We start from the raw sequence: 14,436 nt of genomic DNA, 5'->3' as shown, positions 1-14,436 counted from the left end.
ACCATCACCTGGAGCATAGTTGCAGCTATAGGGTTACAAATCCTCTCCCCGCCCTTCTGGGGTATGTTCACACACGTGAGGAAAAACACCTCAAAGGTGTGGCAAACTACAAACACAAAGATAGGTTTTGTCAGGGCTTTAATCCTTAATTTGGGAAGGTAGACCTAAACCCTACAACAGACAGGTTGATAGAAGAGCAGGATATTTGCATCATAGCATCTCTGATTTCAGGTACAGCTAATTGCAGATTAAAACGTGGTTGACCTGTATTATTGGTTAGAAATTTTCCTGACAGATGCCAGTGTTCTGCTATAGACTAGTACACAGGTGTGTTTAGGTTTCAGGTGTCTTCAAGCTGCAGCATGTGTACACATAATAGTACCCAACCTAAATGGCCTTATTAATATAATCAATACCTTATCACAGGTTGTTTATGTTTATGAGCTGTGGGGAGTTCAAACCGAGAGTATTAATTTGATTATATATTTTGATTAATTCTGGGGATGGTTGGTCCCACTGTGCTACATCCTACCAGGGCTAAATTACTGCAAAAATTGAGATTAAAAAATATATATATATTATCTTGCACTTAAACCAGGCATCTTTGAGAAACAGAGCTACGCAAGTTTCTGGGGGGGTGGGGTTCCTCTCTGTTTTCAAGAGTGACAACACCGGAAAAACAGCTCAGTTTGGTGGATTAGTGGCTCTCAGGAGCATAAGATGCTAATACTGCTGTTGATTCAGTGTGGTTAATTGTCAGGTTTTAGCTTTGAAATCTGCTTTTATGTAAGTAAGTATATTTTCAGCTTAATGGTGGGATCACTTAAAAAAAAAAAAAAAAAAAAAAACATAAAAGAAAACGTGGTGGCAACTCTGCATGTAAATTTGATTCAGGAAAAGTGTCATGTGTTAGCTGCTGGAAAAATGAGACCAGACACTGATGTTTGCTTCCATTTGCATAGAGCATAATTTAATTTAAAAAGAAGAGCGATACATATACAGTTGACAAGGTCAGTTCCATGGTAGAGTACAGTACACAATTACAATGATGTAATTTCCCTTTTTAATTATGATACATTGCATTTCAGCATAACTCAATCTTTTAATATCAGCAGTGCAAACCTTTACATTTTTCTCTAACTACATATCCAACATTGCAGTTGATTCAAGTCATACATGTAATGAGGCATGAATTGTGCAAATACACAAACAAGTTTAACAGAAGTCAAAATTAAGAGTTTAAATCCTTTAAAGGCCAATAGGCCACATATCACTGTCTTTCTGGAATGTCAGTCTCTACTCCCCCCCCCACACACATCCGTTGAACATGAAGAAAGTGCTGTAAATCATAGCTGTTAATGAAGTTGATTAATGTGAGTCCTTTTTGTTTTCATGTAAGACAGTAAATACATTCATCTCACTTCTGTGAAGCCAGGGTGATTTTTCGAGAGTAGGAATCTGCTCACAGGAGTTGATCTGATTACTAATTCATCTCAGATTATAACATCGATCTTTCACACAGACGACAGGCGGGAAATGAGAATTTCCTTCTCGTCAAAATGTGTGCGAATTTTTTTAAAGCTTAAAATGTCATTCATAATATTCCTACAGCATACACACATCTTTTTTTACAAGTTCTTTAAAGACCAAACAGGGCTTTGGGAATGTGATAAATGGGTTTGTTCTGAGCTTAACGAAAGAGGAACAGACTGCACAGATCATTCTTCCTCAAAACAAGGCATCTATTTGTATGCAGAGGACTGTGTCAAGTTTTACCATCCATACCCCTGTTGGGCCTTTTTATTGCATTTCCTGACGTTTCCCAAAGCAGCAGCTCTACGTTAAAGATGACACAGCAGTAAGGTTTGTCCACTGCACAATAACAATCTGTTGGTTTTAATATATTTAAGGACTATCAGCACTGTTTTTGTATAGTCTCGATGAACTCAGAAACAATGTGTTGTCGTACTCTCTCTTCCTCTCTCACACACAAACAGACATTTTCACACACAAACACACGTTTACACACACAAACACACGTACACACACAAACACACACACACAGTGTACCATATGAAATGCAAAGCTGCAGGAAAAAAAAAAAAAAAGAAAAAAGAAAAAAAATGTTCAAAAACACCACAAAGGTCATTGCAGTCTTACTGTTGTAGGTTCAATTCAATCATATGCAGTGTGATACAATTAGAAGTCAAGACCTGCTGTTTTACTGCAACAGCAGCACCGGCGTCACACAATGATTCGTTCTAAACAGCTTGCACGTACACTGTAATGGCTGGATATAAACTGTTGCTTTAACTTGTTTGGCAGCAAAAATAGAATCATTGGTTCGTAAGAGCTGAGCAATGGATGCTTACTAAATGTACTCAGACTGGACTAAATGTACTCTGAGGATTAATCCTAAGCAAAAAGGACGGTCTTCCACTGTTCCCAGAATCATGCGCTCGGTTAAGTCGTATTTTATGCATGCATTCGTTAATAAACCAAAAACAGTCTTTAAAAGAATAAAAGTTCTGCTCTGGTCTGAATGAGTAAGTGGTTTTAGGACCATGAACAAGCCACATTATTAACATCTGTCAACAACATTTTGTATAGGGCAATGTAAAGAAACAAGAACCTTCCATAGTTAGATTCGGCGCAAAGGTGTGCAACAATTTCATAAACATATCAAATAGAGAGTGGTTTATCTCTTGTGATGATTGATGCTCAACAAAACAAAGTACAATTTCTTGCAAACATTATCAAGTCATAAAATAAAATCATAAATAACAAAAAGACAAGCTGCGCTCACACAAACAACCCTGTGACACACAAGTCACAGGAGTGGTAGTATCTAATGAGTGGTGTCACTGTCTTGGACCTCACTAAAAGGTGCAGTTCATTACTTGGTATAAACAACGTCCCCACTTGTCATAATCCCAATCTTCCTACTTTCTTATCACACAACAACAACAACAACAACGGCATGAATGACCTAACAAAGACACATCAACGGGATACAGTAGTAGAAATGCTGAAATTTATGTTTGGGGACTGGCCCAGCATGTGTGTGTGTGTGTGTGTGTGTGTGTGTGTGTGTGTGAGTGTGTGTGTGTGTTTCTGTGTGTTGTTGGTCAGGGTAAAAATGGACCTGGAGATAAACTGCGCTCTGTACATAACTGCCGTGTAACCAAGACGAGTCCATATACACAGGTCCTATACACGTACACACACACACACACACTGTAGAAAATGGACAATGGACGGGCGGACTCCTTACTCCACCTATTTCCTCCAACTGTCTGTGCAGTGCTGGAACTGGGCAAAGCTGAGGAACACCTGCTCCAGTGATATCTGGCTCACACAGTAGTCTTCAATGTGGTACTTCTCCTTGGCTGCCTCCAAAGTACCAAACACCTGGGTGGGAGGGGAGGGTGACAGAGAGAGACGTGAACGCATCTCTGGTGTTACCCAAGGCTTTCTGCCACGAGTGCAGTTCAAAGCTACAATATGCATCTTCTGAACAATGGAAATACAAATACCTGTGTGCACGTAGCTGCTGTATATGTTTTGCCATGCACATTTCTAGCTTTTAAGTGTTGTTTGTGGCACTTTGGAGTATATAAAAACCATTGTACTACCATACCATTACTGAGAGCACGTCAAATTACGCACCGTTCAAACAACGCTGGTCAACATTAGTTAGAGATTGCCTACTTTTGCCATTCATGTTAAACTTCTAGTGTTAGTGGTGGTTTTAAAAATCCTCATTCTCAACTCATCAAGATGAAAAACATGTTTAGGTGGAGACTTGACTAAATAACGGGGACAAGGACACTATTACTGGCTAAATGCCTTTTTTGCTGAAGCTATAAAATAATAGCTCAGGTAATCAAAATTTGCTGTGTATTATTTTGTCCACTAGACTCTAGTGGGACCGGTCAATTTCCTATATTCCTCTATTTCCTCTAGTGACTAGAGGAAGCACGAACACGGCACAAGTGCGGTGATGGATTTTTTCTGTATTTTAATCTTGAGCAAACTGTGGGAGCTTTTTGATGTGCAGATGTTTTACAGTACCTGGGCCCAGGTCAGTGTTTTGTCAGTCAAATGATAATGCACCATTCCCTGGTGTTCATCCTTTAGTTGACTTCCTGTGGTGGGAGGAAAAGTCACATTGTTAGATCTGCCTTGCCACTCTCTTACAGTAATATATCACTTTGACATCAAAAGACCCTCAACTGGTTAATGTCGTCATTTTGAATGATAATCGTAGCATGATAACTGTACATGTAGGTGCCACTACAATTATACATTTTGTTCTGTTGTATTGTACAATAAACATATACTTTTCCATTTACTCTGACTGAGTTAAAGCTCTTATAGTTATCGTTATATTTATCATTGTAAATGTTACAATGAATGTTAAGTCTGTGCCTCTGACCTGGAAAGGTGCTTTCAATGAAGTCTTTAAATAGCTGCAGGTCGCTGTCCTCAAGCTCGGTCTCTATGTGCACTTTAGCCAGCAGGGTGTAGCCACTGCCAAACTTGCTCTTCAGGTGTTGGGGACTCCCGAGGCATTTGATCTGACCGTTGACCATCACTGCCAGCCTGGTACACAGGGCCTCACACTCCTCCATACTGTTGAGGGAACACATAAGGGAGACAGGCAGAGGTGTGAGCATCTTCACTCCTTTTGCTTTTCATATATCAAGGTGTAGCAATTTAACTTTTTTAACTGATATCCACCAAGTGGAAAAAAATATTTTAATTAATAGGAAATATTTTAGGTAAGTAAAATAAAACAGTATCACATTGTAAAAATACTCAATTTCACGTAAAAGGCGTACTTAAGTAAACAGCATTTTACCATTGTAGGCGGTGGAAGTAATCCTTTTAACTACTTTATATACTGTTGGGTAGTTTCATCTATAATAATGCGTCATATTTTCTAAGCTCATCATGTGTTTTGTATGCATAATATGAATTTATACAGTAACTGGTAACTATAGCTAAATGTAGTGGGGTAAGAAATACAATATTTCATTCTGAAATAGTAGAAGTAAAAATAGTAGAAAATGAAAATAGTCAAGTAAAATACAAGTACCTCAAAACTGTCATAAACTTAAACGCAGTACTTGGCCACTGCTGACACCAAATACACACTATAAATCTCACCTATGAGAAGTGATGATTATGGCCTTGCCAGACTCCCGTGTGCGTGTAACAGCATCCCACAGCAGCCTTCTGGCCACAGGGTCCATCCCAGTTGAAGGTTCATCCAGGAAGATGACCGGAGGCCCACCAATCAGGGCCATGCCTGCACTCAGCTTCCGCTTGTTACCACCACTGCACATGTTTGATGGTGACAAAATCGATCATTATCCAGGCTAATGTGTGCACTGTGTGGCTCAAAGCTCATGGCAAAATAGCTCAGATTTTTCCTTCTGTCTACCTACCTGTAGCTGCGGACCAGTTTATCTGCATGAGGCTCCAGCAGCAGCGACCTCAGGACATTCTCCACGCAGCCAGACACATACCTCTCTGGTATTCCTCTGAGCCGGGCATACATACTCAGAGTTTCTCTTCCTGTCATATGGTCCAATATGGCGTCAAACTGAGGACAGTAACCAATGCGCTGCTGCACCTGCAATGCAGAGATGAATGTTCCCATTCAAATCTGTGTTTTGAAAGCAGTGGGGCGCTACACTGAAGAATCAGTAAATTAAAATCAAAACGTTGTACTTCTGAAGTCGATTTATCCTTGAATGTGTATATACCCCGAACTCTTACCTTCTTAATGTCCCTCAAGATGCTGTATCCATCAATGTAAGCGTCCCCGGAGGTAACACTCTCATCACCTGTCAGCATCTTAAAAGTTGTGGTCTTCCCTGCTCCATTGAAGCCCAGGAGGCCAAAACACTCCCCTTTTCCCACGGCTAGAGAAAGCCTGTCCACAGCCAAAAGATTTGCCCCGCTGCTATACACCTGAGAAGGTGAGATAACAGTTGGTGCGTAACACCTTGTCATATCTCACGGGGACACACACCCCTAGAGTCATCCACATTTCAACATTGAGGCACTCTGTCTCAGTGTTTCAAAAAACATTCAGACCTTTGCAGAGAATGAGAAAACTCCTGTGCTACATACCTTGCTGAGCTCCTGCAGTATGAGGGGGCTCCCGACCATAGACTCTACTATCGGCTGGCACTCCAGGACCCTCTTCCTCTCTTCGGCCACATCTCTGTCCTCTGGGAGGAGCGCTGCATCCTCTATTAGAGGTAACTGATACATAAACACACCATAGAGTAAGATGAAAATGTAAAAAATAAGACATTGCCCCCACCTCACAGTTACAAGGGCTTTCAGATGATGTCACATGTCATCTTTTGGCAGCAACCCATTCAATTTTGGGGTAGATCCAGATCACTTACTATGAATTTGTCTGGTGTATGTAGTTTCAGCGCATTTTGTAGTTAACAGATGCACTTGCACTTAGCAGACAGATGATTTGGCTTCTTTGCAGTTTTGTAATTAAAAAACAAAACAAAAACAAAAAAACAAACACTGTTCACTAATACCTGTTTGCGTCCTCTACCCAGGGAGGTTAGGAGTCGCCAGAGAGTGCGGACACACTGCAGCTCGATGACAAACAGCAGAATAATGAAGACCACTCCCTGAACTGAAAAGGCCACAAGGAAGCGTCCCACACCGGGCTCCGACATTGAGAAGTAGTTTGGCTGGTATGTGATATCTAAAACCAGAGAAACACTAAGCTATGTCCAGTAAATTAAGAGCATAAGCATGCAGACTTCACACAAAAAGCTGGGAAATGAGTTTGTGTTTTGGTAACATACAGAAAACAGGGGAAAGTAGGATTTAAAAAAAAAAAAAAAAAAAGATTCAAAAAATCTGGGTTGAAAATGGATCACAAAAATAAAATTTGCAGTTTAAACAGTGCGTGCAGTTTAATGGGTTTTTAATGGTGTTTAGCTGTTCTTGTCAAAAGACCTTGTTTACTGCAGTAAACTTGCAGCAGAAAACACAACAACTTTATGAACGCGTGAGGACATAAAATCCAAGTGAAAACAAAGTTTCAAAATCGGTTTGCTCCAGTTCTGCTTGATCTGGGTGTTCTTTGTTAAAAAAACTGGTAAAAACCAAAAGCAATGTTCTTTATTTATGGGAAATAACATTATTCAATCACAATCGTCCATTCAATACACTTGTAATACTGCCACCCGCATCATGACTCATCGTCATAATGCGTACAAGCATACAACAAAGCTCTATGGCAAAAGAAATGGCTTTATTATGCTCTGAGGATACGTTTAAGCAGTACTTACTTAGGTACTTGCAGACTGCCTGGCTGATAGAACTGGAGGTACAAAATGAGATGAATTCGTAGTTCTGGTAGAACTGGCTGAAGGACATTCCAAGGCAGTAGTTTGGGAAAATCAGGAACACCTTATCCAGTAAGTGCGACAGGTCCTGTAAGTTCAACTCTGGAGAAAGAATTCATGTGGAAGCAGTCAACAGGGATGACAAGGAAAGTATTTTTTTGTTTTCTTTTAAAGTTTTTTTTTTTAATATACATTTGCCCCGTTTTGCTCCTGATTTTTTTCCATCGTAACCTGTGGAGCCACAGCCACAGCCACAGCCACAACTCTCCTCAGTTTCATTTTCAAAAACTCACTCCTCTTCACACAGGCTCCAAAATCAACCGGTAGGATTCACTACAATTCCTCACTGACTTCCCACCCACATACTGTATAACGCATATCATATTTGAAGAGGGTAACAGCTAAAAGAAGCACTGATGCCAGGAACTGAACCCGTATCTCTGCAGGGATGTGCAAGTGTTGTTTCCCCATGCACACAAGATGCAAAACACAAACACTGTTTGACTTTCCAAACCCTCAAATCTAGCACATAACATATTGGTCCAAGTATAAGACCAAATTTTTTTTAATGGAAATTACATTTGAAAAAGTGAGGGTCCTATTATAAATGAGGACTAGACATTACACATCCACAACATCAGATTAGCAGTGCCTATAGGGTACTGCACTGTTATGGGTTGTCTGAGGTTGCAAGGCTGGCGTCTTACTCCAAGTCTGTTTATAGTGTGTCTTTTAGACTTATCGTCTTTTAGCACTTTTCGAGCTAGTCAGCCCACATGGAATTTTGTTTTGCTGCAACAGAAAAAGTACATGCCTGATGAGTATCAACGACTTGAAGCATCTCCAACTGTCTTTACTGCAGAAAAGGACTGGGAGCCAAATAATCTTTCAAGCAGCCAAGAATGACCAATATCACAGAATCTAATGTCAGATAGGAGAGCAGAAGAACTAGCTGCACCTGAGAAGGTATTTGAACAAGCTACACAATGATCGGGACATTCATATTGTTTTGACTAGTAGTATCTCGGGGAAACTTACTTAGGAATTGTCTCAAAGGTTCTCCTTATCTCCAAAACAGCTGTCTGAAAAGGCGTGGTTGCCTTATAATCAGCCAATTCTTACATTCTGCCCAGTATGGTAATTTGAGACACTTAACCAGTATCTACCAATGCTGGAAGCCAGCACTCCTCTCACCTGGGATGGTCATGATGGTGACAGCCAGAAAGGTGGCCGTGCCAGAGATCATGTTGAAGATGGTGAGGCGAGTGTAGGCAGTAGCAGCAGTGGAGAAGAAAAAGCTGAGTAGGTACATAAGAGGCACAACAGCCCAGCCATAGAGCAGCAGTAACAGTAACACATCTACCAGGTGGTTATCCTGTACAAAAGCCTTGACTCCAAACGCCTGGAATACCACCTGAGACCAAAAAATAAGACATGAGAGTGTGCAATTCATACATCAGTTCTGTGCATACTGTATTTTTAGCCTGGACAAATCAGACCACTCTTGTCAGTCTCTAATTAGCCAGCCTCAGTATCCTAATCCCCACAAGTAATATCAGATGCCCTACTCACCAACATGAGGAGACAGGGCAGCAGGAAGTTGACCAGGTCCCACAGCAGGGCTGAAAACCAGAAGTTTGACAAGTAGACGCCGCTGACCTGCTGCACATGCTTGGACTTAATAGAGGACTCTGTAACAAGCAGCAGGGCAAAGGTGCTGGACAGGGAGGCCATACCGTACATCAGGTTGATGGCGATGGCAAAGCCGGTCTTACCCCTACAGAAGGAAAGACAAGTTAAGAGGGTCACGACAGAAAAGATAGGAGGAGGTGAAAAAGGGTTGATGACAGGAGGAATTTAAAGAAAAACTCCACAAAAGAAGAGTATTGAGATAAAAAGAGTGACATAAGTGTACAATCAGTTTATTAGGTACACCTTGCTAAAACTAATGCAGTCTAATACAACAGTCCTGCAATAAATAATGTTCAGTTTTTAATGATATTGTTTCAACACAAACTGAACATTATAACTGTTATAAAAGTAGCATTTATTGCAGGACTGCTGTATTAGACTGCATTAGTTTTAGCTAGGTGTACCTAATAAACTGCCAACTGAGTGTCTATATACACTGTAAAATACATGACTCCTCTCTTGCAGAATCACACTCTCTTTCATTTTCCTCCATTACTTTGATCTCCACCTGTTCAAATCCTTACTGCTGGTTCAACTATAATCTAGCACGAATAACTAGCAGAAAGACTAATAAATACTAATAATCATAAATAATACAGAACTTAATACCTGCGCTATGTGATTTTTTTGGCCACTGAAGTGAAAATAGAAACATGTTCTGAACACAACTTGACATATTATTACCTTTTAAGTTTATCCAGCAAAATGTTCCTGCCTGATAAGAGTTTTACTTATACTAGTGAAGCTTGGCATACAACCTCTGGGACTGATCATTGTATATGTACAGCAGATACTCATGCCTCTCTGGATAATATACCGTAGAGATATACTATGGGATGGCCTCCTCTGATCATATACCAATTGTTATCTCTTTAAATGTTGAGAATATACCTGTGCTGGCCATTACTGATAATGATGTTAATACAGGGGAGCTGGACTGTACAAATTCCAAGTAAGGAAGAAATTAACAGATCATCCACTGTAACTGACTATTTGTTAAATAATATTAAACTGCTTAGGGTTGCTCTAATGTGTTTTATTATGAACTGTAAAAACCCACATCATGGTACTGAACTATGTGCCATGTATGGCAATACTGTGACAGCTCTTAATGGTTCTAGTAAGACCTTTTGTAAACATAAGAACAAGGTGTATAACATTAAACCTGGATGGAAAGATTTTGTTGCTGAGCAACATGCTTTAGCCAGAGATGCTTTTAAACTCTGGGCAGAATCAGGAAGGCCTAGACAGGGGTCATTGTTTGAACATAAAAAAAAACAAAACAAAAAAAACTTACCAATGCAAGATTTAAATATGCTCTTCGTTTTATTAAGGGACAAAAGAATATATGAGAGCTGATTCACTAGCCAGGAAGCAGCAGAATAATAACCATTATCATTTTGGGAAAGAGATCAGAGTCATTAATAACTGTACTACTTCCTTACCATCCAACAATAAGGATGCACGTGGTCCAGACAAAATATCTGAGGTGTGGCCTTAGCATAGTTATAATTTATTCCACTGTGTTAAAGGTAGTTGTAGTTGAAAATGTTGTTCTTTCTGACAACATGGTAGTCAAGTCGTATGATTTATGACGCCATGTTATTGCTAGATGACAACAAAGCTTGTCATATGGATCATATTACTGCAGAACGCCTAAAGAATGTCAGTCATAGGCTTTGTCCTCTGCTTACCATATGATTTACTGGTTTTATGGTTCATGATGTCCTTCCAGATTCTATCCCCTCTCTATTGTTAGTGCCTGTCATTAAGGACAAGTCCGGTAAACTAAATAGCATGGATAATTATAAACCTTTTGCCCTTGCTAGTATTAAAGTGCTATTTATAAAGTGCTGAAAAGAATCCTGCGAACACGGTTGGAAATATTTGTCCTTACCGCTTATAATCAGTTTGGCTTTAAAAGAAAACATGGCACTGGCACATATGTTTATTTGTGCTCAAAAGGAAATAGTTGCTAAATATGGAAGCCTTTCATTGATGCATCCAAGTCCTTTGACAGAATTAATCATGAAGAATTATTTCTGAAATTGTTTGCTAGGTGTTCCAAGTATATACTTAGAGTACTAGTCTTCTGGTATGCCCATTAGACAATGCAGGTTAAATGGAGAAATGTTATGTCTGCTCCGTTTCATGTAAATAATGGTGTACGCCAAGGTGGAATTCAGTGTCCTGTTTTGTTCAATGTGTATATGGATGACTTATCAAAACAACGGAATGGCCGTGGGACAGGCTTGTTGGAAGCAAGACAGCCAGTATACAGCTATCAATCATCTTATGTATGCCGATGACCTGGTAATTTTTTTAGCCCATATAGCGCTGGGCGGCAGCTACTACTGAAGGTGTGCTCACGGTAATGCCAAAATCAGTAAGGTCATGATAGTCAGAAGTAGAGAGGATAGGAAATTTAGTTTTTCCTGTGTTTCACTTGTGCCATAGTCCTCTCAGGACATGCAAGGAAATAAAAGACCTTGGTCATTTTCTCACTGATTATTTGAATGATGACAGAGATATTTAATGACAATGTTGTGAACTCTATACTCAGGCCAATATGTTTTTTCACAAGTTTAGTATGTGTTCCATCAATGGTAAATGTTCATTGTTGAGAGCTTTCTGCACACCTATGTATACAGCTTATGTTAGGTATAGCTACAGGAAAACGAGCATGCGGAGGCTCATCTTGGCTCACAATGATGCCATGAGGTCGCTGCCTCGGGCTCCCAGATTGCAGAATGCCAGTCAACTGTCTGTGTTCTCTAGTGTTGTTCCTGCACGTGAAGACATCTGATGTACAATCTCATGTGTTGCTTGGATGAGTCAGAGAACAGGATCGTGGAAGTTTAAACCAGCCCTGGGAAGCTGCACTCGGTACTCATTCAGGCACAGAAAACACCGAAGATATAGCCTATCAACATTATCCTTCATGTGGAGGTACGTGTCCAGCGAAATAGTCAATGTAAGTCTAATATTCACTCTTTTTTTTTGGTTTCCACCACCTTTTGAAGGAAATATCTTACTCTTTCGCTGCTAGATGCTCCTCATTGTTCACCAGCTAGTCACTAACTGTTTCTGTCTGCTGTTTGGCAGACAGACACAGTGCAGACAGTGCATTTTTAGAGCTTTTTTGTAGGAAACTGACAAAAACAACACTGAGAGCAGTGAGAGTGAACGGTAAAGCTGTAGGCTGGACAGTTAAAAGCTCCATAAAGCTGAGGCGAGCTGCACATTCAGGTGATAATTCTCTGTAGGTTCATCACTAGAAGTGATGTCTTTCATATTAGACATTTTAATTTGATACACTGTTATTTTAAAACTACTGATTAAAGAGTTAAATGTATAATGAAAATCCCCTTTGGAGTTAATTTTTTTGGCAGAAATCCTTAAACCTCTGTAATGTTGTAGGAGAAACTTGCATGGGAACAGTTCTTGATATCAAGCGAGTTGTTCTCCACCCCCCTCTACTCACTCTGTGAGCTGGCTCTGGGCAATCTCAGACAGGTTGCGTGGCATGGGGTAATTGCCCGTCTGGATGGAAGCATTCGGTCCTGCTAGAAGTTTGAACAGAGCATTGTCCACCATCATGAGAGCTGTGGCAGGTGTATGGTAGCCCTCATTGTTGAAGTAGGCTGTTGCTTCAGTATACTGGCTGCGGCCACGGAAAGCAGCACCCACCACACAGCGCTCGTTAAAGCTGCCGCCCTCTTCCTCTGCCTGGGTCAGGATGTAATCAGTAAAGTCTGAGGGGAGCAATAGAAAGAGGACATATGGTCAGTAAAAACACAGGTAAGCAGTCAAGCCAAGTCCCTGTCTCACTGTGCTTACCAGTGACATTGATGAGTTGGCCTAGCTGTGCAGAGAGCTGTGAACTGTATGCATTTGCCAGGGCAGAGGTCAGGGGACCAGCCCCAGGCTGCAGAGCCCAAGGGACCCTGGTGGGACCGTAGCGACTGAGTGCGAGCCTCAGCTGAGGAGCATCCTGGTGATTGGGAAAGGTGCGTGCCACAACTAAGGCCACAACAGTGAAGACCAAAGGAACCAGGAACTGAGCCACCATCACCTTCCAGTTTCTCCAGCTGTACAACGCCCTCTTCAGGAACATGGCATAAAACTGTTGCAGGTGCAGTCGGACCTGGGGGTGGTGAGAAGGGGAACTGAAATGTGAGCAATGTGAACACTATGCAAAAACACATGACAAGCATCAGTTTGCTTCCTCTTAACTCACCCCCGTGTTCAGTTTGATGTTGGAGCAATCCTCTGAGATGAGTGTGCCACTGTCTGTGAAGTCTGTGACATCGGTCATGCCGCTGATGCTGCTGGTGTCATCTGTGGTCCAGTCATGGGACCGTCTCTCATGTTGGTACTGCAGGGCAGGCAGCTGGATAGCCTGGATGTCCAAACTAGAATCCACCAACTTTCCTACTCTGAACACACAAATTATGCTGTGATTATCCAGTGACTTACTGAAAACAGCATTGAAGGGTGACTTAAATGTGACGTCCTCGGTTTTTAACAGCAAAAAACTAGAGAAAAATTCATGCCCAAAAAAAAAGAAAAAAAGAAAAAAAGAAAAGGATACTTTCAAAATATGTTGAAATTATTTAAGTACGGCTCAAAACTCAGGTAAAGTTTATTAAATGTCATTTCTTGCAACATCACATAATGAATTTCAGGAAGCTGAATGTTTCCGCATACATATATTATATATAGAGAGACACAAACACACACACACACACACACAGACACACACACAACTAAAACTATAGTATTTCTTTTGTGCAAGGAGAGTCACTTGCTGTACAAATCCATTCATTCCACTAACTCAGTAGCTCAGTAACGTGAAGGCAGCTTGAAGGCAACCAGGGCTGCTTGCAAATTAAGCTATTTCTGGGCCTTACAATTCAATTATCAGTGAGACCATCCAATCGAGGCATCTACACAGGAGGGCAGATCCAACTATACTAGACAATGATCTCGCAAACAGTATGTCTTTGTGAGACGATCAGTCTGTCCCTTCTACGACTCTTATCTGTGGGATTAAATAACAAAAGTAAGAATAAACTAAGAAAATAATATTTTAGAAAAAATGTATGTCCAAGCTCTATGACAGTATACCTCCTAAATGGTGACAACTCACTATGACAAACTTGTAACATAATTTTGTTTAATACTGTTAAACATCATCAGATGTTTTGGATCTCTGGAAAACACAGTCATACAGTATTTAATTTGGTATTGATGATTACGGTGGTATCAAGAATAAATAAAACCACCTTAATGGTAGCTCCGTTACTATCTAACTGACAAGTCAGTTTACTTTGCTGCAAAAAAA

General features: G+C 40.5%; 1 protein-coding gene across 3 annotated transcripts in view; it reads right to left on the bottom strand.

Annotated features, from left to right (window-relative positions):
* Positions 1-2,079: 2,079 nt before the first annotated feature.
* The window catches only part of abca3b (ATP-binding cassette, sub-family A (ABC1), member 3b), a 32,283-nt gene continuing 19,926 nt past the window's right edge, over positions 2,080-14,436 (bottom strand). For all 3 annotated transcript variants that reach the window (XM_040124273.1, XM_040124274.1, XM_040124275.1), the window contains 14 exons: positions 13,330-13,528; positions 12,930-13,236; positions 12,574-12,844; positions 8,970-9,174; positions 8,592-8,811; positions 7,341-7,499; positions 6,576-6,748; positions 6,145-6,279; positions 5,788-5,982; positions 5,454-5,641; positions 5,173-5,343; positions 4,439-4,635; positions 4,075-4,148; positions 2,080-3,411 (listed from right to left, as the gene is read on the bottom strand). In XM_040124273.1, coding sequence (XP_039980207.1) covers positions 3,280-3,411; positions 4,075-4,148; positions 4,439-4,635; positions 5,173-5,343; positions 5,454-5,641; positions 5,788-5,982; positions 6,145-6,279; positions 6,576-6,748; positions 7,341-7,499; positions 8,592-8,811; positions 8,970-9,174; positions 12,574-12,844; positions 12,930-13,236; positions 13,330-13,528 — 2,626 coding nt within the window. In that variant the 3' untranslated portion in view covers positions 2,080-3,279. The remainder of the gene's footprint in view (positions 3,412-4,074; positions 4,149-4,438; positions 4,636-5,172; positions 5,344-5,453; positions 5,642-5,787; positions 5,983-6,144; positions 6,280-6,575; positions 6,749-7,340; positions 7,500-8,591; positions 8,812-8,969; positions 9,175-12,573; positions 12,845-12,929; positions 13,237-13,329; positions 13,529-14,436) is intronic.

This window comes from Xiphias gladius, chromosome 3, assembly GCF_016859285.1.
Source record: "Xiphias gladius isolate SHS-SW01 ecotype Sanya breed wild chromosome 3, ASM1685928v1, whole genome shotgun sequence".
Classification (NCBI taxonomy): Eukaryota; Metazoa; Chordata; class Actinopteri; order Istiophoriformes; family Xiphiidae; genus Xiphias; species Xiphias gladius.
This window is presented reverse-complemented; position numbering and strand designations above follow the sequence as displayed.